The 27399-nt window shown below is 40.2% G+C and overlaps 1 protein-coding gene across 1 annotated transcript in view; it reads right to left on the bottom strand.

The window, feature by feature from the left end:
* imp3 (IMP U3 small nucleolar ribonucleoprotein 3) overlaps positions 1-27399 on the bottom strand; it is a 140990-nt gene that overhangs the window by 61506 nt on the left and 52085 nt on the right. Inside the window, exon 4 of the mRNA XM_078408006.1 lies at positions 24722-24801. Coding sequence (XP_078264132.1) covers positions 24722-24801 — 80 coding nt within the window. The remainder of the gene's footprint in view (positions 1-24721; positions 24802-27399) is intronic.

Below are 27399 nucleotides of genomic sequence, written 5' to 3'. Positions count from 1 at the left end.
TGTATCAGCCATCTTATCAGTTAATATCTAAAAATGAAAATTAGTTCCATTGATACCAGCATAATAAAGTACAAATCCTACCATCCAACTTGGGTATTTCCAAAAGATGAAAAAAAAAAGAAAACTTTAAACAAATTCAACATTCAAACCCAGCACCTTTTCTGCTTCTTTGCATCATCTTTGAAACCTGCAGATGCCATTTTAGACTACGGTTTTGGCACTGAGGTCCATAACAATTAATCCATGACCCAATTCTATCTCTCATTAACATGCTGCTCAAAACACACGAGTGCGCAAAATCACAATATCCAGCTCGGCCTTGCCACCATCTCTCTTGACCTCTCCGCACAATTCAAATTGTTAAGATTAGATTTCTGACATTCAATCATGGATAAAGAGAATTCCCCTCCAACTACCAGCGAGATGAAAGACACAGACTTTAGACCCTGCCACTAATTCTAATCACAACCACATAATACATGATCCCTTCCTGGCCACCTATTAAGTCTGGATGTTTTCCAATGCTGAAGGGACTGTATAAATGGAAGTTATTGTTGGTAGTGTTCTTCTGGTTCCAAACCCAATTCATGCATAATGTGTTCTAATGCAAACATATCTGTTGCAGTTCAGTTGGCTTGACTCATTTCTCTGGGTTCTAAATTACTCTAGCTCAGCCCAATCACATCAAAGTAGGTAAAGCTCCATTAAGATCCAAAACATTTGTCCGAGGCTAAATCGCTTTCTTCTGCAACTAATTTATCTTTTCGCGTTTGGACAAAGCATGTAATTGTAACATTAGCCAAGCCAACACTTAGAAAGCAATAAATAGCTTAGCAAAGAAACTAATTGGAAGTGGCGGAGGAAGGGGAATTGTAGGTGATGAGTTGAGAATATCCAATAACTGATTTTCACAATCCACAGTTCCGCGTTGAGACACATTCAGAAAGAATTGTAGAATAAGCTCCGCTGCATTGTTTGTTCAAGTCCCACTTATCTCATAATGTTCATAATGTTCATTAAACTACATTTGAATCAACGTAGAGTACTTGTCACATTCCTTGCAGGACATCTGAAGGCATTTTATAACAGATTAAAGAAGGGTTCCGACCCGAAACATCACCTATTCTTTTTCTTCAGGGATGCTGTCTGACCCGCTGAGTTACTCCAGCATTTTGTGTCCATCTTTGGCAGTTCCTTCCTAGAAAATTTGATCTTCTGAAGTTTAGTCATCAATTTGAGGAAAGAAAAGACTCTTCATAACATTGTTGTCCTATGGACCTTAGTTTTATAACAGAAAACTGCAGGTACTATGAGGTAATCTGCAGAAACATCAAGTAATTAGGGATAAATAACATTATTTTTTAATTGTGTGGGGGTCTGAATACAAAAAGAGGGATAGGAAAAAAACTGTAGATGCTGGTTTAAATCGAAGGTAGACACAAAATGCTGGAGTAACTCAGAGGGTCAGGCAGCATCTAAAAACAAAAAGAGAGAGGTTGGCTTCATTTTTATAAGGCACATGTGAGCTCATCTGTTTTCAGCATATAAACAGACCTTTTGGTCAATCGAGGCAACGCCCCACCATCGATCATCTGTTTACACTAGTTTAACGTTATCCCACTTTCTCATCCACTTTATACACATTCAAGACAATTTTACTGAGGTCAATTAACCTACAAAACCACACCTCTTTGGGATGTGGAATGACACCAGAGCACCCAGCCGAAACACAGAGAGTCAAGGGTGAACGTGCAAACTCCACACAGACAGCACCCAAGGTCAGGATCGAACCCGGCTTTACCAGCTGCACCACAGTGCCAACCTGGAGCAAAGTGCTTGGTATTTATCTCTATTAAGCAAATACCTTAATTAATTGGAAGCAATTTAGAGAAGGTTTACCAGACAGGTTTTTTGAACAAGATGATATCTTAAAAGGTTACACGGGCAACAGTGAGTGGAAAGATGATTACAATAGATGATTAACAGATCAATGTGAAGAGGAAGTGTCCTCTTTTGGAAGAATCCAGAACTCAAGGCCATTGTTTGAAAATAAGGCATCAGCCGATAAAGGCAGAGATCAGGCAACAAACCCCCCCCCCCCCCCCCCAAAGCATTCCTAGTCCTTGGAACTCCGTCCTTTAAAAAGGTATTTGAGTCAGAGTCACCGAAAACATTTAAGGCAAAAATAGATTCTGGATAAGCAAGGAGGTAAAATGTTTCCCTGAGAATGCGAAAAACCAGAGCTGAAGTTCTGTTAAATCAGCCATGATTTTATAAAATGACAGAACAGTCTGGTGGGGCCAAATTGACTGCTCCTACTCCTAAATTAGAATGTTGAATTTAATCGGACTCTCAAAAAGCCAGGCAAATAAATTTGACGTCAATTCTACATAATTACTTTAAATGCTATTAGGACAGCTTAATCATTTTGTTTCCATCAGGGTTTATTTGAACTGCTCCCCCTGCCGCTATAAATGAGGGAGCAGCAAAAGTCTGACAATTTTTCCCAACTGCCAGCTTATGAAAACTAGCCCAACACAAGTAAGACAAGAAAAGCTGGCTGGAATACCGATAACAAATTCATGGAACAGCACTATTATTCAATGCTTGAGTAGATGAAGTGGAAATTGAGATAGAAATTCCTCTGGTCAGCGAGCTTGCATGTAGCAAAACTCAAATGTATATTTTAAGCCAACTTTAACCATCTCTGTAAACATTACGTCTGTATCAAAAACATTGGTTGCTACAGAAACGCTAATCCCACTTTGGAAAAGTTATCAAAGCTGTTCCTTCAGATTTCTGCAAAGCCCTACAAGGACAGGCCTCGATGTTTTAATTAGTATTAGTTCAGCCACACAGAAACAAACAGCGACCTTTGGGGCTGCAGACCTCCGCCACACTCAGAGATGTGCCAATCCCTCTCAAATCTGCTTTTCATTGCAAGACCTCAAAATTAAGAAATGTTTCAAAGTAGTTATTAATTAAAATTGTCTCTTCAGTAGGGTTCTCTCTTTGTGCTAAAGGAAACGGAATGGCGCTCTACTGAAAAGCGCCTTTTGCTCTTTGTCAAGTGCAAGACGACTAATTCATCACCTTGGGAACCAGCTGCCTGAGCTCCTTGTGAAAACATCACAAGGAATTAAAATACTTTTACTTGTGCACAACCCTTTCTAGAGCTTATGTAGTAATACATAGGAATTCCACCAGAACGTTGGAAAAATATTAACATGCTTAAAATGTTTATTTAACAAAAAAGGCAGATCTGAAATAGAATAGCCAAACAGCAAAATCAGATGGACACAAAGAGCACCTCACATACTTGTGCAGCCTTCCCTCGGAGATTAAAACAAAAGGCGGTAATAAAAAGCTGCAAGAAAAAAACCTGGTTTATTTAAGACATTGCCCAGAGATTGTGCAAGTAATTCATTTCAGAACAAACCCAAATTTCATTGGATGTTTGATTTTAGCAGTCAATTGGTTAAGATAATGATGTGATGTTAATGAAATTTTACAAACCGAAGATCAAAATATATTCTGTCACACATCTAGTTGTTGCCAAGATAAGTGGCGCATCTCTATTGAGGCTTCTATTATGTCTCTGTGACTAGCTGATAGCTTGCCATTAATGAGCCAGGCTCCTAATTTTATATCCTTGTCATTGCTGGGTATAACTTTATTGGGTGGTGAATCTGAGGAATGAATTGCCACAGACAGCTGTGGCCAAGTAAATGGATACTTGTAAGGCGGAGATTGATAGATTTTTGATTATTACAGATTTCAGGGGTTATGGGAGAAGACAGGAGAATGGGGTTGAGAGGGAAAGATCAGCCATGATGGAATGGCGGAGTAGACTTGATGGGCCGAATAGCCTTATTCGGCTACTGGAATTTATGAACTTATTGTGACACAACTCTCTGCACTAACTGCAATAGTTAATGATATGACAGTACATGGGATTAACATTAAACCAATTCCATTCATGTAGAAATATTAATTCTTCAGCCGAACTGATTCACTTGCACCTCTATTTTTTACCAGTGTCTGTATTTATAGATTTTTCTTCTTCTTGCTATTTATTTCACATTCAAATCGATTTATACTTGCTGCCTTGGTTCTCGTTTCTCAAAGAATTTTAGTTTCTGTCAAAAGTTTAAAAAAAACTATAGTCTAAATCAGTGGTTCCCAACCTTTCAAATATAGCGACCCATTTTAGAACAAGCAATCATGAAGCGACCCCAACCCTTAAAATATCTTATATATACATTCGGTTTTTGTACAACAAACTGCCATATATTGCGATTATTGAATTATAGATTATTTATTCATAAAAAATTCCAAAGCTCCTACAAACATTAATTAATTGCAAATCAATTCAAAATTGTTCGAACACACAAATTTCCACCGTTATGTAAAATATGTTTATGAACTGACTTTAATGAGACGGCTGGTATTGCAGTTTTTTAGCTAGCAATTCTATCCTGGGCTCCGTTGTCGATATGGCACACCTCAAGTCGTCTTCCAGATTTAATTTATTTCGGTATTTGTTTTTAAGGATGAGAAGTTGGGAGAATGCTGCTTCACATAAGTAAGTTGTTGGGAAGGGCAATAAATTCCTTATCGCGATTTCTGATATTACTGGGAATTTTTGGAAACTTTTTGCCCAAAATTCTTGTAGTTGCAATTCACCAAACCATGATTTAGCTTCAAAATTGTTTTTTAAGTCGATGAACTCTTCTTCTGCTGCTTCAGGGATATTAGATACATTGGCATTGAATGGGTTGATTGTAAGGGAGAAAGATTTGCAACATTCATCAGGAAAATAACTTCTTAATCGAACAGTAAGAATTTCCAAATGCTCTTGTATCAAGCTATATAAGTCATCGATGTTAATTTCATTTGCCGCTTCTTCAACAAATTGGACAAGTGTTGGGAACATGTATAATTTCTTATGGTTAATTTTGGTGATCCAGAGTTCCAATTTCATTTTGAAAGACGATATGTTTTCAGACAAAGATATTATCGTACTTTCCTTACCCTGTAATCCTGTATTAACACTATTAAATATCTCAAAAATGTCGACCAGGTATGCCAATTTGCACAACGTAAATTCATCCGTCAACAATGATTCATATTCGCTTGCATTTTGAGAATCGAGAAATATTTGAAGCTCTCCTCTTAATTCAAAAAATCTCTTCAACGCCTTTCCTTTCGAGAGCCATCTTACCTCTGTGTGAAACAATAGTGCTTCATGCGTTGATCCCAAATCCTCACATAAAACTTTGAAGAGCCGTGTTGCAAGTGGCCTTGATTTAACGACATTTACTGCTTTAATCACTCGGTTAAGCACTTCTTTCAATGGTTCAGGTAACGTCTTGGTAGCTAATACTTGTCGATGAATCATGCAGTGAGTCCCAATTACTTCTGGAGTCACTTTTTTAACCAACGATTGGAAGCCAGACTTACAGCCGAGCATTGCAGGTGCCCCGTCAGTACAAACTCCGCATAATTTCTTCCATTCAATTGAATGTTCATTAAAGAAATCATCAATTAAATCAAAAATATCAGCAGCAGTAGTTGAAGTTTGCAGAGGCTTACAACACAAGAATTCTTCTTTAATTTTTTCATTTTTATAATAACGAACATACACAAGAAGTTGTGCAAAGTTTGTCACATCAGTAGTTTCATCAAGCTGTATGCTGAACAGCCCAGTTGGAGTTTCTTTTAATTCTTGAATAATTTGGCATAAAATATCCTCGGACATATCTGTTATCCTTCGTTTTACCGTATTGTTTGACACGGATAGAAGCGATAATTTATTTACCGCTTCAGGACCGATCATGAGACGTACAATATCTTTGGTGCATGGAAAAATAAGATTCTCAGCTATTGTGTGTGGCTTTTTAGCACGTGCTATTCTTAATGCAACCGTGTATGAAGCTTCAATGGCGGCTACATTTTTGTTTTGAAATAATCCACTGCTATCAAGCCGGCGGCTTTTGACACCAACAACTTTTGCTTTAAAAAAGTCAATACTTTTATCTTTCAAATCAGGGTGCTTAGTTTCGAGATGTCTTTGAAGTTTAGCTGGTTTCATAGACTCATGAGCAAGAACTTCCAAACATACTACACACTGTGGTCTTTCCACACCTGCATTAACTATGTCAGTGAATCCCCATTTCAAGAAATCATCACTGTACTTTCTCTTTCTTACACTCATTTTTAAAGGGTTAAGAATCACTCGAACAAAACTAACTACGTGTCACTGCAAGCGCGCGTACAACACTAGGTAAGTGGGAGGAGCGACAGCGGTGGCGCGACCAAGACAAAACAGAAACCAAACATGTTCAATACTGGCTTGAGTGACAACACGTTGTGTTGAGTGACTTAGGGAACTGTTACATTTAGTTTCATAGTATGAATTTATATAACTATCTTAATATGCATTTCACTGTGTTTTATATAATATTCATATCAGCTCAAAATCATTTAACGACCCCATGGCATTGGTGTCGCGACCCCGTTTGGGGTCGCGACCCACAGGTTGGGAACCACTGGTCTAAATTATTACTTTCAACATCATACCGCTATCAGCAGTATGCTTGTGGTAGACCAGTAAGCCAGAGGCCTGACCAAATAATTCAGACACAAGTTTAAATCTAACCATGGCAACTAGAATTTAAATGTAGCTAGCAAGTTAATAACTTGGAATTATAAATTAGTTTCAGTAATTACAGTAAAACCTACTATACTCATAAAAACGATCGACATCATCCATTTCTTTTTCTGGCTTTTCCTCACAATCTCACTGCCTTTCCAACCTACTTCAGATAAACTCAGTTATCTCGCACTATAAATGCTGAACTGTATTTTCATCCTGATCTTCTACATTTGCTCTTCCAGGCCTCACTTTTAATTCTGGCAGTAATTGATTAATTCCCTCGTCATCTGCATTTTATTCCAAGACAAGAATGGCGCAGGCCAAGCAACCAGTGCCCATTTCTTTTGCCTCAGAGCTCTCCAATTTTTGACGACCTTTTGGGCAGGAACCATCATCTTAAAAACTTTTATTATTTTGAGAACAGTATTTTGCTGCATCCAGAAAATACTTCAGCCAATTTAGGATCACTCTTAATTATGTGTCTTGAAATGCAAAGTTCCTTGATGATTATCAAATCAGGTTAGTAAAGTTCTGTTGGAAGGAAATCTGCCATTCTATCTTGGCCAATGCATGATTTCAAATGTGCAACAATGTGGTTGACTCTCAACTGGTCACTGAAGTGGTCTAATAAATCAGTTCCTTGAACAGGACAGCCAGAGGTGTCATTTGAAATGGCAACATCATTCTCAGTTTCCTCAACATTGTGAAATTCTCTGTACAAATACTGAGGGGCTAATCTAAATAGAGAAAACTGTCCTCCATTCATCTGGGTAACAGCCCGAAAAGCACATACTCACAGCACATCACAACATAAGAAACATAGAAAATAGGTGCAGGAGTATGCCATTCGGCCTTTCGAGCCAGCGAACAGTACCCGTTCCTGCTTTTTTCCCCATATCCCTTGATTCCCTAAGAGCTAAATCTAACTCTCTCTTGAAAACATCCAGAGAATTGGCCTCCACTGCCATCTATGGCAGAGAATTCCACAGATTCACAACTCTCTGGTTAAAAAAGTTTTTCCTCATCTCAGTCCTAAATGGCCTACCCCTTATTCTTAAACTGTGACCCCTGGTGCTGGACTCTCCAACATTCGGAACATTTTTCCTGCAACTACCCAGTCCAATCCTCTAAGAATTTTATATGTTTCTATAAGATCCCCTCTCAGAAGGATGAGTATTCCAGTATATACGAGCTCAGTCGACTCATTCATCATACGCCAGTCCCGCCATCCCAGGAATTAACCTGAACCTACGCTGCACTCCCTCAATAGCAATAATGTCTTTCCTCAAATTAGGAGACCAAAATTGCACATGATTTTCCAGGTGCGGTCTCACCAGGGCCCTGTAAATTGGAGTAGGACCTCCTTGCTCCTAAATTCAAATCCTCTCGCAATGAAGGTCAACATGCCATCAGCTTCCTTCACTGCCTGCTGTACCTGCATGTTTACTTTCACTGACTGACGTACAAGCACACCCAGGTCTCGTTGCACCTCCCTTTCTCCTAATCTGACACCATTCAGATTATAATCTGCCTTCCTATTCTTGCCACCAAAGTGAATAACCTCACATTTATCCACATTATACTGCAACTGCCATTCTTCTGCCCACTCGCCCAACCTATCCAAGTCACCCTGCAGCCTCATAGCATCCACCTCCCAGCTCACAGTGCCACACAGCTTTGTGTCATCCGCAAACTTAGAGATTCCATCGTCTAAATCGTTAATATATATTGTAAACAACTGGGGTCCCAGCACCGAGCCTTACGGCACCCCACAAGTCATTGCTTGCCATTCTGAAAAGGACCCGTTAATTCCTACTCTTTGCTTCCAGTCTGCCAACCAGTTCTCTATCCATGTCAACACCCTACCTCCAATACCATGTGTTCCAATTTTGCACACTAATTTTTTGTGTGGGACCTTGTCAAAGGCTTTTTGAAAGTCCAGATACACATCTATTGGCTCTCCCTTATCCATTCTACTTGTTGCATCCTCAAAAAATTCCAAAAGACTAGTCAAGCATGATATCCCCTTCATAAATCCATGCTGACTTTGACCGATCCAGTCACTGCTTTCCAAATGCGCGGTTATAACATCTTTAATAATCAACTCCAGCATCTTCCCCACTACCGATGTAAGGCTAACAGGTCTATAATTTTCCATTTTCTCTCTCCTTCCTGTCTTAAAAAGTGGAGTTACATTGGCTACTCTCCAGTCCACAGGAACTGATCCAGAGTCGGTATCCTCACCACAGGATATCTTTACCACAAGCTGAAGTACCATGGCAAACAGAGAGAAGCTCTGGAAATCTTCACCATCGGCTCTTGGTCCCATAATGTTTTATGGCTCCAAGTCAAACATAGGCGAGGAAATCATCCTCCCTCAATGATGAATCAGTACTCCTTTGGGTTAAACAAAAATACCAGGAAGAAACAGTGAACTAACCAAGTCACCAAAACGTATGTTGGAGAGCAGACAAATTTCCATTCTGTGGCCTGGTGGCACCACTGGTGATTGAGTTTGCCGAGTTACAAGACTTGCAGGTAATGAGTAGATCACCAACTTGTCCTTGCCCATGCTCCTGCGGCAGAGCCATCTGGCCACCATACAGTTCTTGCAGAGCATGCACCGTTTTCATGCTGAGGATTCTGCCCATGGCATTGGATCTGGCAGCTCAATCATGCTGAATGAGCAGCTCAAATGTGCACCCAAAAGCACCCTCAAGGTCCAGCAAATAACTCATCCCATCATTACAATCAAGCCCACAGGGCAGACAGTCAGTTAGAGGGGGAGGGGTTGCTCCACCATGTTTAAATGAAGAGTGCGCAAGGGTAACCCAAGAACAGCACCTTAACAGTTGGAAACACGATGAAGCAGCACAAGACAACATGCTTCGAAGAGCTGAGCAATTCCACAACCAATGAATCGGTGAAACATCTGCAGTCTTGCCACATCGACTTATGAAGGGTGGTGAACCAAGTAAATAACAAATGGATGGAGGCAGCTCAGAAAATACCCACATCCTCAGCAGTGAACTTCCCCAGCACATCATTACAAAGGGACAAGGCTGGCATTGAGTCAGAAGTAAATGGTACATCTTGGTATCCTTCTGAGATGCACACCACTGCACTTCTTTCTAGTAATCTGCAAACTGTCTCTCACTTTGGGTTTGCATCAGGAAACACTGGACTACTGATGTTAATCACAGACTTGGGCTGTGGTCAAACCTCATCACAGCTGACTGAAGTGCTGAATCTTAGAATTAAGGTGAAAATAACTCCCTTGGAAACTGAAACCCCCTCTGTGATTCCTCCTGCCCTCCTACTCTACGACCACTAAAGAGTCTGAAGAAGGGTCTCGACCCGAAACGTCACCCATTCCTTCTCTCCTGAGATGCTGCCTGACCCGCTGAGTTACTCCAACATTTTGTGATACCCTAGGAAACTGAAGTCAATGGGCATCAAAAGGAAAAACATGCCAATGAAGCTATACTTTGCACAAACAAAATGGGTGTGCTTTTTGATCCCAGCCTCAGTACACTGCAGCAGGAGCTTCTTGAGGTGGTATGGCAGAATGCTCAGTCCAACCACTTTCAGATGCAACTCCACTCTTCACCAAAAATTGTTTGATTCTACTTGCTAATGCCGCAAAGGAGAAGATTGACTGAGTATTGTTTTCGCAAATGTTAAATACCAGGCTGGAAAATGTTTTTAAAAACATACTGTATTTAAAAGCTGGGAAAAAATGGGGGAGATTAAATGAAAAGATTTAGTGGCTATTATAATCAGAAAAGCATCATCTGAGCATTCCTTTCAATTGGAACCATGGACAAACTTTCCCGTGTTTTCCACTTTTTGCAATACAGAAAAAAGCAGCAATTACAATTTTGCCATGTTAGCAGAAAGCTAATCATAGTTTTACATTGTTTCACCACACAATGGTGTTACTTTGTTGATGTATATATTATAATCCTGACTCAATGTACAAACTCAATTTGAGTTGAGTTAACTTGTTCGTATTCCAAGCTTCTAATGCAAGGGAAGGTGGCTTAATTGCAGAATAGATGCACAAAGAAGCAAGATAGATATACCATGTTGCTTTTCGATTTGGCTTTGTATGAAGTGCACCCCATAGGCAGTGGTATTTGCAAGTCATGGTCGATTCAGTACAAGGCTTAGCTATGGTTTATATTGGCAGGCAAAATAGTCGGATTTTGGATTTCATCCCAACGACAACCAACAAAGAAAGTGTACTGTTGCTCAGTAAAATGCTTTTTATGGATGTCAGAAGCTTGTTCAAAAACAAACTGTCAGAATACTTGATGTTACATTTCACAGCTTTGAGGATCGTCTGTGGTAACAGAAAATATAACTTGAAATATAGAATTGCTGAAAAATAAAAAACAGACTGGTATGATACACTGAAGTATTTCATTAGTTACATAATAATCATCACCTATATACACAGATGACTAATTTGATTGCAAAGAATTCAAAGCAGAGTAGGCCATTCATCCTCACTAAATTAATCCGGTGCTTATATTCTACATCAGTCTCTTTCCACTGTAATTACCAACTTGCTTCACACTTGGCATGTCCCTCTAATTTCTCGTTTTTTATGTGCACATTAACTATGAATTTACATGCTTCAGTATATTTATTTCAACTACTCCACATGATAAGTTCTATATTCCGACTCCCTGAAGAAATGTCTTAAATAATTACATGAAGCAAATATTACCCCCTGCTTTATCACCCTATTTATGCAAACTTGAGAGGACTCAAAAGCAGAGAGAGCTCCTACATATCCAAGAATATCTTCTTAATTGATCCTTTAATCCAACCAATAACATGGAAAATAGTGCAGAAATACCAAATACCAGTGGATTGATCTATAGAGTGAAAATGCAATTGCTCGGCAAATTGCCAGGACAATTCAGCCCTAGAGCTCAACGCAGCCTTGGTTCAAATTTGATGCAAAGAAATAAATCTGCATCTTTGATGCAGAGACAGGGGAAGATTGACTGCCCTGAACATTTGAGTAAGCGGGACAACAAGAATCCCCGAGCAAGCTGAAAACGGGAATTGAGGAGAAAACACTCCAATGGTTAGACTCATAGTTTATATGAAAGAAAATGGTTGTAATTGTGGAGGCTGATCTCAGCCACCGGGCACCACCGCATATGCTCCTCAGCACTGTGTCCTCAACTGAACCTTCTTCAGGTACTTCAACCATGACTTTTCCCTCATTAACTGGTCAGGAGTGGGGATATTCACTCATGAATTGCACCACGTTCAATTCCACTCACAACTGCTCAGAAAATAAAGTGGCCTACGGCCGTTTGCTGCGAGATATAGCTAATCCTAAACAAGTAGAGGCAGATAATATGTTCAGTGCACAAGTGCCAGCAGACCTACCATTCAGTGGCACTGCCGAATCGCTGACCATCAGAATAGAATAGAATAGAATAGAATAGAATAGAATAGAATAGAATAGAATAGAATAGAATAGCCTTTATTGTCATCCAAAAACATGTTTTTGGACAAAATTACGCTACCCACAGTCAACAATGAGAGGCAATAAAAAAGAAAGCAATAAAACACACAATCACAAAAACTAACATAAAACAAAAAACATCCATCACAGTGAGTCTCCTCCAGTCACCTCCTCACTGTGATGGAAGGCCAGAATGTCTTCCCTGCCGTCTTCTCCCACGATCAGGCAGTCGAAATTGCCACGTCGGGGCTCGAGACATGAGAGACTGTAGAGGATTCTGTAAAGGACAGAATCTCGGCCAAAAATCAAAGAGCTGGAGGAAAATGCAGCCAGGCCTGCAGAGTTCCATCAGCACTTGTTTTTTGTTCTAAATATTGCTCAATCAACATTCAAATTATTGTTCAGAATTGGACTTTAGGCATTTTGGTATGTTGTATGGATTCTATTCAATTGTATTCTTTAATGAATGATACCTAGTCTATTCACTGGTCCGCAGTAATTCTATATTTTAAGTTATATTTTCTGTTTCGATAGGCAGTCCTTAATATTTGATGTAATACTTCACTGCTTTATTGCAGAGTTTATATCTTGCCAAAAAAAAACCAAGTCTAGACATTGGGCTAATCTTGCTTTAAGTGGTTATTGTTGCTTACACCCTTGAAGAAACATTAAAACATTTTCTTGTTTGGGCTCACAGCAGCAATAGCTTTCACAAGCTGACTGACTCATGGAAATGACCTGGAGCTACAAAATATGCTCCACATGCCTCTCAGGCATACACACCTATGCATCCTCAGGACATATTCCAGACCCCACGAGTCTTCTGACAAAGAGAGAAAGCATCCCCCTGATTACTATCATCTTCCCTCCACTGATGAATCAAAGCTGGGAAAAACTTGGAGCACTGGAAGCAGCCTGTGTAGTCTAGGTGGACCAGATCAAATGTTCATGATCAACAGTGGCATGGTAGGGCCACCAGTGACTGAGCTGGTCAAGCCCAAAAGGGCATAACTATCAGATAAAATCTGCAATAGGTATCGAGCAAAAAATCACAAGGGATAAACCAATTAAGTCATTGTCACCAATCTACAAATTGCAGATGCATCTTTCCAGGTTTACTGTACAACCCAATTTTTTAAAGGAATTTTTATTGTCATTCTGCAGAACGATAATATTCCATCATTTACAGAGGATAAGGCAAGAATGTGCGTGGATGAGGGCAGCTCCAATGATATCCATGAAACTCAACAGTACCTTTACACCCACAGCATTTATCAACAAGGACAAATGTAGCAGGTATATGGCAACACCACCACCGACTTGCATTCCTCCAAGTCCAACATCAAACTGATTTGGAAATATATCACTCTCTCTTCATCGCTGGATCCAAAACCCAGAATTCCCTATCTACTAGCATAATAATGTTCCAGTTTTTTTTCCTGATACAGTGCTGAATTCAACAGGAAAAGAAAGTTTAAGGTTCAAACCAGTCCTGGGCCGAAGGACAGTATCAATGGCCTGAATCCCTAAAATGGGCAAACACAGGAATAAGGTATGCAGAGAGCAACTGAAACCCTTGATAAACACAAAATGCTGTAGAAACTCAGGGGGTCAGCAAGCATCTTGGGCAAGCTAGGACTTTATTCATTGGAGCACAGGAGGCTGAGTTGTGATCTTACAGAAAGGTGTATAAGATTATGAGAGGAATAGTTACAGTGAATGCACAGTCTTTTACCCAGAGTAGTTTATTGCCATGTGTACCGGGGTACAGTGGAAAGCTATTGCATGTTATCCAGTCAGTGGAGTATGGAAATCAAGATCAAAAGATATAGACTAATGGTGAGAGGGGAAAGATTTATTAAGAACCCGAGGAGCAACTTTTTCCACATGCAGGGTGATAGGTATATAGAAGGAGCTGCCAGAGGAAGTAGTTGAGGCAGGTAATATAACAATATTTAAACGCAGGTACATGGATAGGAAAGGTTTAGAGGGGCATGGACCAAACATGGGCAGGTGGAACTGGTGTAGATTGAGCATGGAAGAGTTGACTCCATAAATAGCTTAAGCAGTCTGAAGAAGGGTTTCGACCCGAAAAGTCACCCATTCCTTCTCTCCAGAGATGCTGCTTGTCCCGCTAAGTTACTCCAGCATTTTGTGCCTGCCTTCGATTTAAACCAGCATCTGCAGTTCTTTCTTACACATATGTTCATTTTATGGCCGTTTGGGGAAGGACTAAATCTGAAATCTTGGGATGGTTTCAAAACTTACTTTGGAAAGCACGCTCATTTCAAGTGAAAAGCTTTTAAAATTGCACAAATGAACGAGGCGTATAATGACTGAGAAAAAAACCCAGCACAGATTTAAAATTTTCACCAAAATAGGAATGAGACAAAAAACACACAAATACAACCAATAAATTCTGGAATCCCATGTCATTAAAACAGTCCACTAATCCTTATTGTAAACAGCATCATTTAGCTGTCAAAATGCATGTAAATTAGATATCCTGCATAAAATACATGGAAATTGACCCCGGGTCATAATAAATCAGTGTGCTGCCTACCACATTCAAGACTGAACTGTCAGGCAACTGAACCATTCTATCAACAACTTGAGAGTAGTTGTTGCCACTATCCACTGCATTGAGGACCCCTGGACTATCTTCGATTGGACTTTACTTTGCAATCATGTATTATCTTTCTGCTGACTAGTTAGCATACAATAAAAGCTTTTCACTGTATCACGGTACACATGACCGTAAACTAAACCCAAAGACTTCCTTTCTTCAACCAAACCCTCCCAGCCCATGTAGATGAAGGTGTTTTACCCTTTTACTTCTGTCTTCTCGCATTACACAATACTCGGAGAAGCTGCCAAGAAGTTTTCAAGATTAGTGCCAACCTTATATAGAAAGCTAACTTACAGCACCAAGTGAAGCTAACAAAACCAAAAATCTCTGATTTGATTTTTGCTGTGAAAGTAGAAATCTCAACCAGGAACACAAATGCTCTCAGTATCCCAGCATACTCAATAGGCTAGGATTTCAATCCACAGGTAGTGAACTTTTACATGGAGTGCACATCCAGAAATCAGGGAGTGCAAGATTCAGCTTTGTTGCAATACCCTCAATGGTCAAACTATCTGCCAACGTTGTTGATTCATGGAGTGAGGTGGAGTGCCCATTTTAGTGAGATGTCCTGGAGTGATCGACAAGACATCTTCAAAACAGGAAGGGTGTTTACTATCCAGGCTTTGAGAGGAGGGGAGGCTTTTTGCAACGGAAGCTCAATATTTTGTAATCTTGCTGCAGGGACCAAACATTATTTTAAAAAGTATACCTCAAATTTGAGCCTGGCAGATTTGTAACACTGATTTATCCAGGAAGCCAAATATAATAAACATGCTGCATGTCATCTACGAAGAGCAATGTTTAGTTGTAGTGTGTACCATTGACAAGACGCATTGCAATTAATCAGTATATCTATTTTAAGAGCATGTAATAAAAATGAATTGCAGATGCTGGCTCATACCAAAGATAGACACAAAATGCTGGAGCAACTCAGTGGTTCAGGCAGTATCTCTGGAGAAAATGATTAAGAAAATGAATCACCATCTATTTCCAGAGCTGCTGCCTGAGTTGCTCCAGCATTTTGTGTCTACCCTAAACCCATGACTGATATTGCATGGAAAAACACAAGTGATGAGAAAACATCATGACACACAAGTCACACAAGTGCCCTGTAAGAACAAGTAGGAAAGAACAATAAGTGGCAGGAACACCTACATCTCCTAAATTAAACAAAAATGCAAGAATTTCTACACAACATTAACAGACCATTCCTCTTTCCGTACTCATTGTGAGAGTTTACACCAGAGCAAGAAGCTAAATAAATAGTAACTGCCCTGAAGGGTTTTACATAATTATATTTAAAAATCTGGAACTGCAGTGCAATATGAGTCACTGATGCAATTTCCTGAAATTGGATGCAGTGAGACTCCAACCAGAATATCAAACTTGAAAAGAATTTAAAAAGGTGCATGCATTCAAACCCAAGCAGTAAGGTTCAGAGCAAGCCACAAGTGCCTGTGCTTCCTTCATTTCAGATTGTTCACATCAGTCAATACTTCAGTTAACACTGACCAGCAAATATTCCAACCATCCATTTTCTGATGACGCCATATTGCTAGGAAGTAAATCACCATGCCTCTAGGTCAGTCTTTTCCAGTCCTCCAAACTCCACCAAGATTGTAGAGAACACCTGGGCCACTGAGTGGGGAGAGATCCAAATGAGAGAGACCCTGTCCCAGTAAATAGTAACTGCCCTGAAGGGTTTTACATAATTATATTTAAAAATCTGGAACTGCAGTGCAATATGAGTCACTGATGCAATTTCCTGAAATTGGAAAGTGAGACTCCAACCAGAATATCAAACTTGAAAATAATTTTTAAAGGTGCATGCATTCAAACCCAAGCAGCAAGGTTCAGAGCAAGCCATTGAAAGTAGGCATGCAGGTGCAGCAGGCAGTGAAGAAAGCGAATGGTATGTTGGCATTCATAGCGAGGGGATTTGAGTATAGCAGGGAGGTTCTGCTGCAGTTGTACAGGGCAATGGTGAGACCACACCTGGAGTATTGCATACAGTTTTGGTCTCCTAATCTGAGGAAAGACATTCTTGCCATAGAGGGAGCACAGAGAATGTTCACCAGATTGATTCCTGGGATGGCAGGACTTTCATATGAAGAAAGACTGGATAGACTCGGCTTGTACTCACTGGAATTTAGAAGATTGAAGGGGGATCTTATAGAAACTTACAAAATTCTTAAGGGGTTGGACAGGCTAGATGCAGGAAGATTGTTCCCGATGTTGGGGAAGTCCAGAACAAGGGGTCACAGTTTAAGGATAAGGGGGAAGTCTTTTAGGACCGAGATGAGAAAGTTTTTTTTCACACAGAGAGTGGTGAATCTGTGGAATTCTCTGCCACAGAATGTAGTTGAGGCCAGTTCATTGGCTATATTTAAGAGGGAGTTAGATGTGGCCCTTGTGGCTAAAGGGATCAGGGAGTATGGAGAGAAGGCAGGTACGGGATACTGAGTTGGATGATCAGCCATGATCATATTGAATGGCAGTGCAGGCTCGAAGGGCCGAATGGCCTACTCCTGCACCTATTTTCTATGTTTCTATGTAAAGGTCTCAAGAGAGTGTGAAGAAGAGTGGGAGAAGGGTTGGCATGAGATAATTTACAAAGGAGAATAACTTGACTGGGAAAACAGTGTCATCATGTGTGTCCAACAAAAAACAAGTATGTTGCCCTAGCTATCCAATTCGTTTGACTCCGTGTACTGGTTATAGGCGATAACTATAATCTATGAAAGTCTATTCAAGAAACATCCACACTTGTGATAGCTGAGACAGTAAAGCAGTTGGTTCTATTAAGTTGGAGAAATATCTCCTTTTGTTATGACAATATCCACAAGGAAAAAGGCCTGCTTCTCCAACCCGTTGATCCTTTGAGTTTGGAATCATCCCCCTCCTTTGCCTTATCCTGCAAGCAGGGACAAAGATATCAATGCTCCTTGGACACTCCATAGTTTAAGTGTTGTGACTTGGTGTGCACAAGAGCTGTGAGAGCTGTGAGAGCTGCTAAATGGGGCTCAGGCAGTGAGGCACATCGGTGCACCTCTGGTGAAATACCTATCACTGCTGGAAAGGCGTCTGTGTTCAGTTTGGACCACAAGTGCTGCATCAGTCTTCATTTCAAGGCTGCATTTGCAAACCAACATTCAAAAGAGTCAGAACAATAACCTTAACACAGTCATGGAATTTCTTCAAGCACTACTCCCAGCTGCAGGGTCAATTACTTCTGGCAGTTATATCTGGTTCAAGGTTCTTTTCATCTCTGCTCTGGGACTGCTACTCTCCATCCTTTCCAGAGCAGAGACCAGCACTGACCAATGTTGTGGTTCAGTGAACAGGTATTTTTGAAAGGCAGCGGTACTGTCATCAATTAATAAATGCAGGGATCTGAAAAATATGCAGAACTGAGATGTTCCTTAATAATTGCACAGTACCAAGGAAATGAAAAAGAATGCACTAGAAATACAAGTAAACATTTTCACGATGATCACAAATTGAATGCTGTTCAAGCATTTAGTGACTTTTTGAAGAATAGCCACATTGCTTGATTCATACGAGATGTTATTTCATAAGTTGATAATTAGGCCATTCAACCCATCAAATTTACTCCGCCATTCAATCATGGCTGATTTACCTTTCCCTCTCAACCCCATTCTCCTCCCTATAACCCCTGTCACCCTTACTAGTCAAGAATCTGACAATCTTCGCCAAAGAAATATCCATTGACGGCCTACACAGCTGCCTGTGGCAATGAATTCCAGATTCACCACCCTCTGACTAAAGAAATTCCTCCTCGTTCCCTTTCTAAAGGTACGTCCTTTCATTCTGAGGTTATGGCCTCTGGTCCTAGACTCTCCCACGAGTGGAAACATCCTCTCCACATCACTCTGTTCAAGCCTTTCACTATTCAAATAAGTTTCAATTGGGTTCCCCTCATCCTTCTAAACTCCAGCAAGTACAGGCATAGTGGCTTCAAATGCTCATCGTATGTTAACCGAATCATTCCTAGGATCATTCTCGTAAACCTCCTCTGGACCTTCTCCAATGCCAGCATATCCTTCCTCAGAGATGGGGCCCCAAACCTGCTCACAATACTCCAAATGCAGTCTGAGCAGTGCTTTAAAAACGCCTCAGCATTACATCCCTGTTTTTGTATGTTAACCCTCTCGAAATAAACTTCCAACAAATTCATCTGCTCACGGGCCAAGATGCACAGTAAAAGCAATATTCATCAATGGATTTTCTTAATGACTGGAACCAGTTTCTCAATAATCTTACATTAAAAACACCGAAGAAAATTTCCCCTTTTCATTTCTAATTTTAAATAGAAAAATGTAAATAAAATTGACAAAAAAGAATTGAAATATTTGCGTGCAAATTAAATACTGGATCTGTGAAAGAAATTAAACTGCAAGGAAAGAAATGCTTGCATATACATATACATATACATATTACTATATATACATATTACTAAAACTCTCACCTTGTATATATATACAAAACTCTCACTATATATACATATTACTAAAACTCTCACCTTGTATATTCGTATATTTGATTGTATATCAAATTGTTCCCAAAATACAGCCAAAACAGTACACAACAGCGCAACAATCTTAGGCCCATCTTACTCAACATTCCCCTGCGGTCTTGATTAATCAAGTTTTGTTACATTTTAAAAATAATAAACTTAATAAACTTTAATAAATGCACTCTCCCCCTCCCCCTTCCCCCCCCCCCCCCTCCCCCCCCTCCCCCTCTCCCCCTCCCTCCCTCCCCCTCCCTCCCCCCGAGGACCGGCGCCCGTCCCGGCGTGCCCCGTGCCTGACCTTCCTCCCCTGGTGCAGCGCGGCGGCAGAGGGTCAAAGAAGAAGGCCATCACCGTCCAGCTGCCTCTGCAGGAGGGGTTTCCACCCAACGGGTCCACAGCTCGCTCTGACCACCACCATGGCCGCCCGGAGCCGGGGTGTGTGGTTCCCTCTCCCCTTTCCTCTCCCCCCTTGCCCGCCCACGGCCCCGAGGGTGACTCCCCAGCCAGCAAGGGGTCGTCAGCAGGAGAGGTTTGTACCCTACCAATTCAAATGTTACTACATGGCTACTTTAACTTTCAAAATAATTCATAAGATTATGAAGACATTTGTAATATCAACTCTTTAACTGAAATGCTGATCCTGATATATATAAGGCTTCATAACCTAATTTATATTCAAAGATATCTCAAAAACAACAATGAAGCCCAAGTCATTTGGGAACACCAGAGAGGCTAGTTCATTATCCGAAAACATTTTTTCATAATACTTGAAGGTTTGTTTCATTTTTTAAAGTCTGGTGCTTGTGCTTCAGTGAAATTAAAGTGTTATCTGTGATCATCACTAAAACCTAGAATTTGCCGCCACCTGTAATGCCCGGTGGCGCAGCGGTAGAGTTGCTGCCTTACAGCGAATGCAGCGCCGGAGACTCAGGTTCGATCCTGACTACGGGCGGTGTCTGTACGGAGTTTGTACGTTCTCCCCGTGACCTGCGTGGGTTTTCTCCGAGATCTTCGGTTTCCTCCCACACTCCAAAGACGTACAGGTATGTAGGTTAATTGAATGGGTAAATGTAAAAATTGTCCCGTGTGTGTAGGATAGTGTTAATGTGCGGGGATCACTGGGCGGCGCGGACTCGGTGGGCCGAAGGGCCTGTTTCCGCGCTGTATCTCTAAATCTAAAATAAATCTTTAAAAAAATAGAAATAAAAACCTAAATTACTTCAAGAGGTGGCATCAGGAAAAAGAAGACTAGCATCAAGTAAAGGCTGGTGGTAGAAATATAAACATGTTTTTTAATCAGCACGACAAGATGGAGAGATACAAAGACTGATTTAAGCATAAAGTTCCGGGGAGTATGTCTGAAAACACAATTCCCAGGCAAAAGAACAAAGGATTTGAGACTAAAGTTAGAGGAACAAAGGTAAACACCAAAACTTCAACAAATAAGAGTGATGGATGGACAGGAATTTAAGAGATATGCAGTAAAAATATTTTGGATGAACACCAGGAGGAAAATTATGAGGTTATATAGAGAATAATAGGCAGCCAAGTCTCAACATAAAAGAAGCACAGAGGTCATTTCAGCAGCAGATGAACTAGACAAGAACAAAAGGTATGTGGACACATTATGGATATGGAAGAATGTTTTAAGACATAGACTCAAGGAACTGCAGGTGCTGGTTTAGCAAAAAAGTAGTAACAGCATCCCTGGAGACATGGATGAGCGACTTTTTGGATCGGGGCCCTTCTTAAAAACTAATTGTAGGAGGGGGAAGAAAGCTGGAAGAGTGGTGGAGGTGGGATAAAGCGTGGCAAGTGAGAGGTGGATACAGGTGAGGGAGTTTTTGATCTGCAGATGGTTGGACAAAGGTCAGAGATGTAAAGCCAAAATGTGAGAGATCAGAGTACACGAGACGTGAAATATGAGGCCAGAGGAAGGAATATAGGAGAAAGGGGAGGGTGTTTGTAGGCTGTTTAACTAAAATTAGAGAATTCAATGATCATGCCACTGGGTTGTAAGGCATTAATTTAATTTCCCCATAGGAGAAAATTTCAGTCATCAGAGGCACTTTTTGCTGCACATTCTACATACAGGTCTGAAATGTCACAGATTTGATAGGCAAATTTTAAAGTTGCTTTCAGCTTGGATGCATACTATAAATGACACAAGTTCCCCAGCAAGTGGCATTTCAAGGTTTCCACATAAAAGCCACAGACCTACTGTGACAGACTAGTCACGGAGCCAAATCACATGTTGCAAACTTCTGAAGAATGGAGTGGAACAAATGCTAAAATGAATTCTTGAAATAAATCCTCTCAACAAAATATCCCAAAATGACTGTCATTATTTTTAACATAATCGGAAAAAAAATTGTTAACATATTACCCTGACAGGGCAGCTACAATGAAAATTGATATTTTAGCTCTCATACGCATTTCCATTACACGTATTCGCTATAATATGAGTGATGAATTGAGGATCATTATCTGCATTATGCTGAATTGGTATTAAACAATTTAAATGGGAAGTAAAGAACTACTTAAAAGTTACTGAAATTGTCGTGCAGGAAAATAAGCTGGCTTGTATTTAAACACTACAGAGAAAAAACTGTTTCCAAGTGTAATCAGATACTGTAATCCAACTGTAATCAGATACTATTATCTCTTATGAACATGTTGCTGCTTTACTTTAATCGTGGGCTTCCATAGAAATTGAAAAGCAATTGCTTCTATTGACACTTGCGCAAAAATGTTCTGTGCAATATACAGCCTTTAGAATTCTTAGCCTGCAGGAACAAAAATAAACATACTGCTCTTGAAAAGACCTTTAGTTTTGAAAATCTTGCAGGAAATGTTAAGTTGTTATTGCAAATCTGAAAGCTCTCTAGCCCTTAAACTCGTTTCTGCCATTGGCACAATTGTCTTGAAAACATAATTTTCTGCAACATGAGGGTTCTTAAGGACATTAAAACAGTACAACCACCATGTGAAATACTTGGCTTCCAACATTTGAAATTCTTCATCAAAGCTCATGTATACTCAATAATCATTTTTTTTATAGCTGTCTTTAGTTACCACAGAATATTAACACCAGGCTACAACTGTCGAGAATGCAATAGCCCTATATTGCGACTGGGTGGTCTAACACAGAAGCCCCAAAATGTGATACATGTCATTTCAGTACAAATATTTCAGAGTCAACCACGATTATGATCACATTACATTATTTAAATTGCATTGCTTGATTACATTTGTTATTCATTCGTGAAAGATCAACTAATTTTGCAACCTCAGCTATAAACGAAGAGAACAAAATGTCAGGCTGAATTGTTTGGCCTTAGTAGTTCCATCTATAAAGTTTAGGATTCCCACACGAAAATATCGCCCCAAACATCTTGATTGATTCTTGCAACTGCTTCAAAACTATGCTTCCTCTCCCAGTCCAGCGATACTACATCACTGTCCAGCAGTTTTGCTGGAAACATGAGAGTGAGAGGGAAAATAAGAGATGGAAAGTAAGAAAATGGATGACAAATGCACACCCATTCAGGAAAATCTTAAAAGCACAGCAGCTGTGCATGAAACAATGGATTAAGCTAACGGACCTCATTCAATCTCCCTTTCAATATACAGTACAACCAAGTAGCACTGATCTGTGTAAACATTATCTTATCCAGCTGTCCAAACCTCACAGCACTTTATCACCATAAGACAAATATCTCTCTTAGAATGCAAGTTTCTGCTCAAACAATTTTTTTTTTAAGGTTTGATTAATGCAAAATGAAACATTCACAAAGGTTTCTGGGTAATGGGACAATTGTGAGATGAAGCCTCAATAATCTGTCAACTTGTCAATGCGAGCTTTTAAAGCAAAGGATTAAAATAAGAGTAATAGTTATTTCTGAAAGTATTCCCCCAATGATAATACTTTTTATTTTTTCTGTTTACTTTTAAACTGATATTTTAGTCTGGCTCAAAGAAAAACTAGGCTCCCCCAGATTAAAGTTTTCTTTATTCCACAATCTACATTTTTGTTATAACCCTGTTACATTAGTGATACTGTGCAGCCACCAAGAATATTTCCTCAGATTTTCTGCCTGTTTCCATTCCTTCTGCTCACCTATCTTTCCAAAGACAAGATTCTCAAATATACCATGATCTTGTGACCGATTTCACATGTTAAATAAAGTGCCAAGGGGTTAAAAGATGACTGCTAATTTCTTGGATCTGGTGAGAGGGGCTATTTTACTGGTGCAGATGAACAAAAAGCTGCTATGTGGATGGAAACAAGTTTAAATTAATGGACGGGGGTAATGGAGGAGAGGGAGACATAGTTGGGAACAAAAGAATTCTTACTTGAGACCAAGTTTGGAAAACGTTGAAGAAGTTTTAACTGATTAAAGATGGGGAGAGATGGGATGGGGATAGGTGTTACAGAAAATTGCATTATAAAGACCATTGTGTAAAATAGGGGGATAGGGGTTAAAGGCTAGAGTGTTTCCGACTCGCAATAATCAAGCTATTTTTCCCGCAGGATTTTCAAAATTAAAGGTCTTTTCAATGGCAATGTTATTTTTGTTACTGCAAGCAAAAGATACTAAAGGCCATAAGTTACATTGTTTAAGAGTATCATAACACAAGTGTCTCGATAGAAGCGATTGCTTGTCAATTTCGAAGGCCTCCTATGGTTAAGGTAGCAGCAGTTGTAATCTCAAGAGACAATGGTATCTGATTACTGGTGAGAATCTTGCTAAGGTATGCCTTGCTTGAATAGAAACAGGGTATCCCTCCCACCCATCCATACTGTTTAAATCCAAGACAGCTTTCTTTTCTGATTATAAATTTCCAAAATGACTTCATTGATTCTCTAGTTCCCGATCAAAATCAGGTTATCCGTTGAACTTGAAAGGTAAAGCGCGGAAACAGGCCCTTCTGCTCACCGAGACCAGCAATCAACCAGTACACATTAGCACTACCCTACACAGTAGGGACAATTTACAATTTTACCGAAGCCCATTAACCCACAAACTTGTACATCTTTGGAGTGTGGGAGAAAACCAAAGCACCTGGAGAAAACCTACATGGCCACAGGGAGAACGTACAAACTCAATACAAAAAGAACCCATAGTCTGGATCGAACCCAGGTCTCTCGTGCTGAGATTCCGTAACTCTACCGCTGCGGCACTGTGCCGTAATCAATTCAGCTTGCATAAAGAAAATAGTGTTCTCTAATGCATCAAAGGCATCATATCTAATTTGTGTTATAGACACACATGTTACAGCAGAATGACCGACCTGTGTTGGAAAATATCAAAAATATTTAAAATATTATAGGCACTGTGATGCAAATGAAAGTGCAATGAAATTGCTTGTTCTTCATTCCATGGGAATGTTTCAAAAGGATACGTCCTTGCTCGATGAACGTAATTGCTGTTTTCAGGTTCTGGGCCATATGCAGCTTTATCATTATAGTGGGGAGACGCCTCCTGCAGGAAAGACCACAATTCTGTTTTTATTCAACAACACAGAATCAAACACTTATTGCCCATTTCAGCAAATATCACCCTCCTTCAACTGTCGGACACCAGACAAAAGAATTCAGTCATGTATTTGTACAGCTGTGAAGTTGCCAAAAAAATATCAATACAAGCTGGTACCCTGGTGTTGAAATACACAATTCTTACTGGTAGCCATACCAACCAAAATGGATTAGTAACTGAGGATCTTACTCCAAATGAGTCCAAGAATATACCAGTCACCACTGCAGTTTCTAAAGAGATATGAAACTCAACCGCATCAGATTTGACCTATTTCTGATTCACAACTAAACCAAGCAAAGGATACTTGAAGCTTTTCTATCTCAGGCAGTCTTTCCCATTTGTGTTGTGTTGGGCTTCCCTTCAACTTTGGGAGAGATGCTTCTCATCTGATCACTATTCAAGGCACTTACCAAAGTTCCTGCCTGTGTGAGGAAATATGGTGTACGGAAACAAAAGAAAATCCACAAGTGCGAGTTGATTCAGAGTACTTATAAAAATGAGAGTATAATGCTTCTTCATTCATTTGTCTACATGACATTCCACTTCAACAACCCCAGGCCATACACAATCATAATACTTGCGTATAATCTTAATAATCCAAGAGGTGTTCCTTTTATTAACGGTTTAAAAAATCCTTTATCTGTATGCACTGTCTGTCCACCTGGCTTCCTAGATTTAATCATTTGTATGTGTTTTTAACTGTCATTTTCATCATGGTTATTACTTATTATTATCATGGTTATTGAAATGGATAAATGGGATCTTTCTCCGGTTATTGAGAGAGGCAAGAGAGGAGATCACAGGGGCCTTGACAAAGATCTTTGTATTTTCGCTAATCACTGGTAAGATCCCAGAGGACTGGACAGTATCCAACATTGTTCCTTTGTTTAAGAAGGGAAGCAGAGATAATCCAGGAAATTATAGACTGATGAGACTCATGTCATTGATAGAGAATCCTTAGAGGATTCTTTGGATGGGATTTCCTCACATTTGCAAGAGAATGGGCTAATAAGGGAGAGTCAGCCTTGCTTAGTCAGCAGCAGGTCATGTCTTAGAAAGTCTATGGAGTTTTCTGTGGAGGTGTCGATGAGGATAGGCCGGTAGATGTCATCTGCATAGATTTTTGTCAGCATTTGATAACTTCCCTCAACGTAGGCTGAAAAGTAGGACACATGGTGACTTAGAGTCATCGAGTCACGCAGCGTGGAAATAGGCCCTTCGGCCCAACTTGCCCATGCCGACCAACATGCCCCATCTACACTAGTACCACCTGCCCGTGCTTGGCCCAAAACCCGCTAAACCTGTCCTATCTATGCACCTGTCCAAATGTCTCTTAAATGTTGGGATGGTACCTGCCTCAACTACCTCCTCTGACTGTTGTTTCCAAATACCACCACCCTTTGTGTGAAAAGGTTACCCCTCAGGTTCCTATTGAATCCCCCCCCCCCCCACCTTAAATCTATGTCCTCTAGTTCTCGATTCCCTTACTCTGGGCAAAAAACTATGCATTTACCTGATTTGTGCCTCTCAGAATTTTTGTCCATCTCTCTAAGATCACCACCCCTCATTCCCCTGCGCTCTTAAGAAATAAAGTCCTAGCCTGCTCAACCTTTCCCGAAAGCTCAGGCCCTCAGGCCCTGACAACACCCTTGCAAATCCTCTCTCTCTGCACCCTTTTCAGCTTGACAATATCCTTCCTATAACATGGTGACCAAAACTGAACACAATACTCTAAATGTGGCCTCACCAATGTCTTACACAATTGTAACATGACCTTCGAACTTCAATACTCGATACTCTGATGGATGAAGGCCAAATGTGCTGAAAGCCTTTTTGACCACCCTATCTACCTGTGATGCAACTTTCAAGGAACTATGCAAATGCACTCCTTGAACCTTCTGCTCTACACCATTCTCCATAGCCCTGCCATTCACTGTGCAGGTCCTGCCATGGTTTGACTTCCCAAAATACAACACCTCACATTTCTCTGTCTTAAATTTCATCAACCATTCCTCAGCCCACCTGCCCAACTGAACAAGATCCTGCTGCAATTTTGACGACCATCTTCACCATCTACGATACCACCCACTTTAGTGTCATTTGGTCCTATGACGTGGTGACAAATGTAGATGGGATGGTTAGTAAATTTGCAGATGACGCCAAAATTGGTGGAGTTGCTTGGAGATTGGCAAAGTTAGTAGCATTAAAGGTAAATAAACAAGAGAAGACATGTGAGAAACCAGAAGCAGTCATAAAACAAAGCAAGAAGGAAACAGAACTTGGGAGAAGGCAGCAACAATATTGATGGCTTTGCATAAATCCAGCTGCATCATTGCTCATGATCTGAATCCACATCAATGCTTAACAGCGAATGACTGAAAATGAATTTGGCCTCCACCAGATTTTTATTTTACAAAATCTAATTTACTTTTGCTGCTGACAGAAAAGAAAATTAACAAAACCTACCAAGGTCTCAGAAACAAGTGCTAAACTGCAACATGCACTTTCATCATCAAGCACTAATGTAGAAACCTATTCCCAACA

The sequence above is a fragment of the Rhinoraja longicauda genome, chromosome 11 (genome assembly GCF_053455715.1).
Source record: "Rhinoraja longicauda isolate Sanriku21f chromosome 11, sRhiLon1.1, whole genome shotgun sequence".
Taxonomy (NCBI): Eukaryota; Metazoa; Chordata; class Chondrichthyes; order Rajiformes; family Arhynchobatidae; genus Rhinoraja; species Rhinoraja longicauda.
The sequence above is the reverse complement of the archived record's forward strand: the minus strand, read 5'-3'. Positions and strand labels throughout refer to the sequence as shown.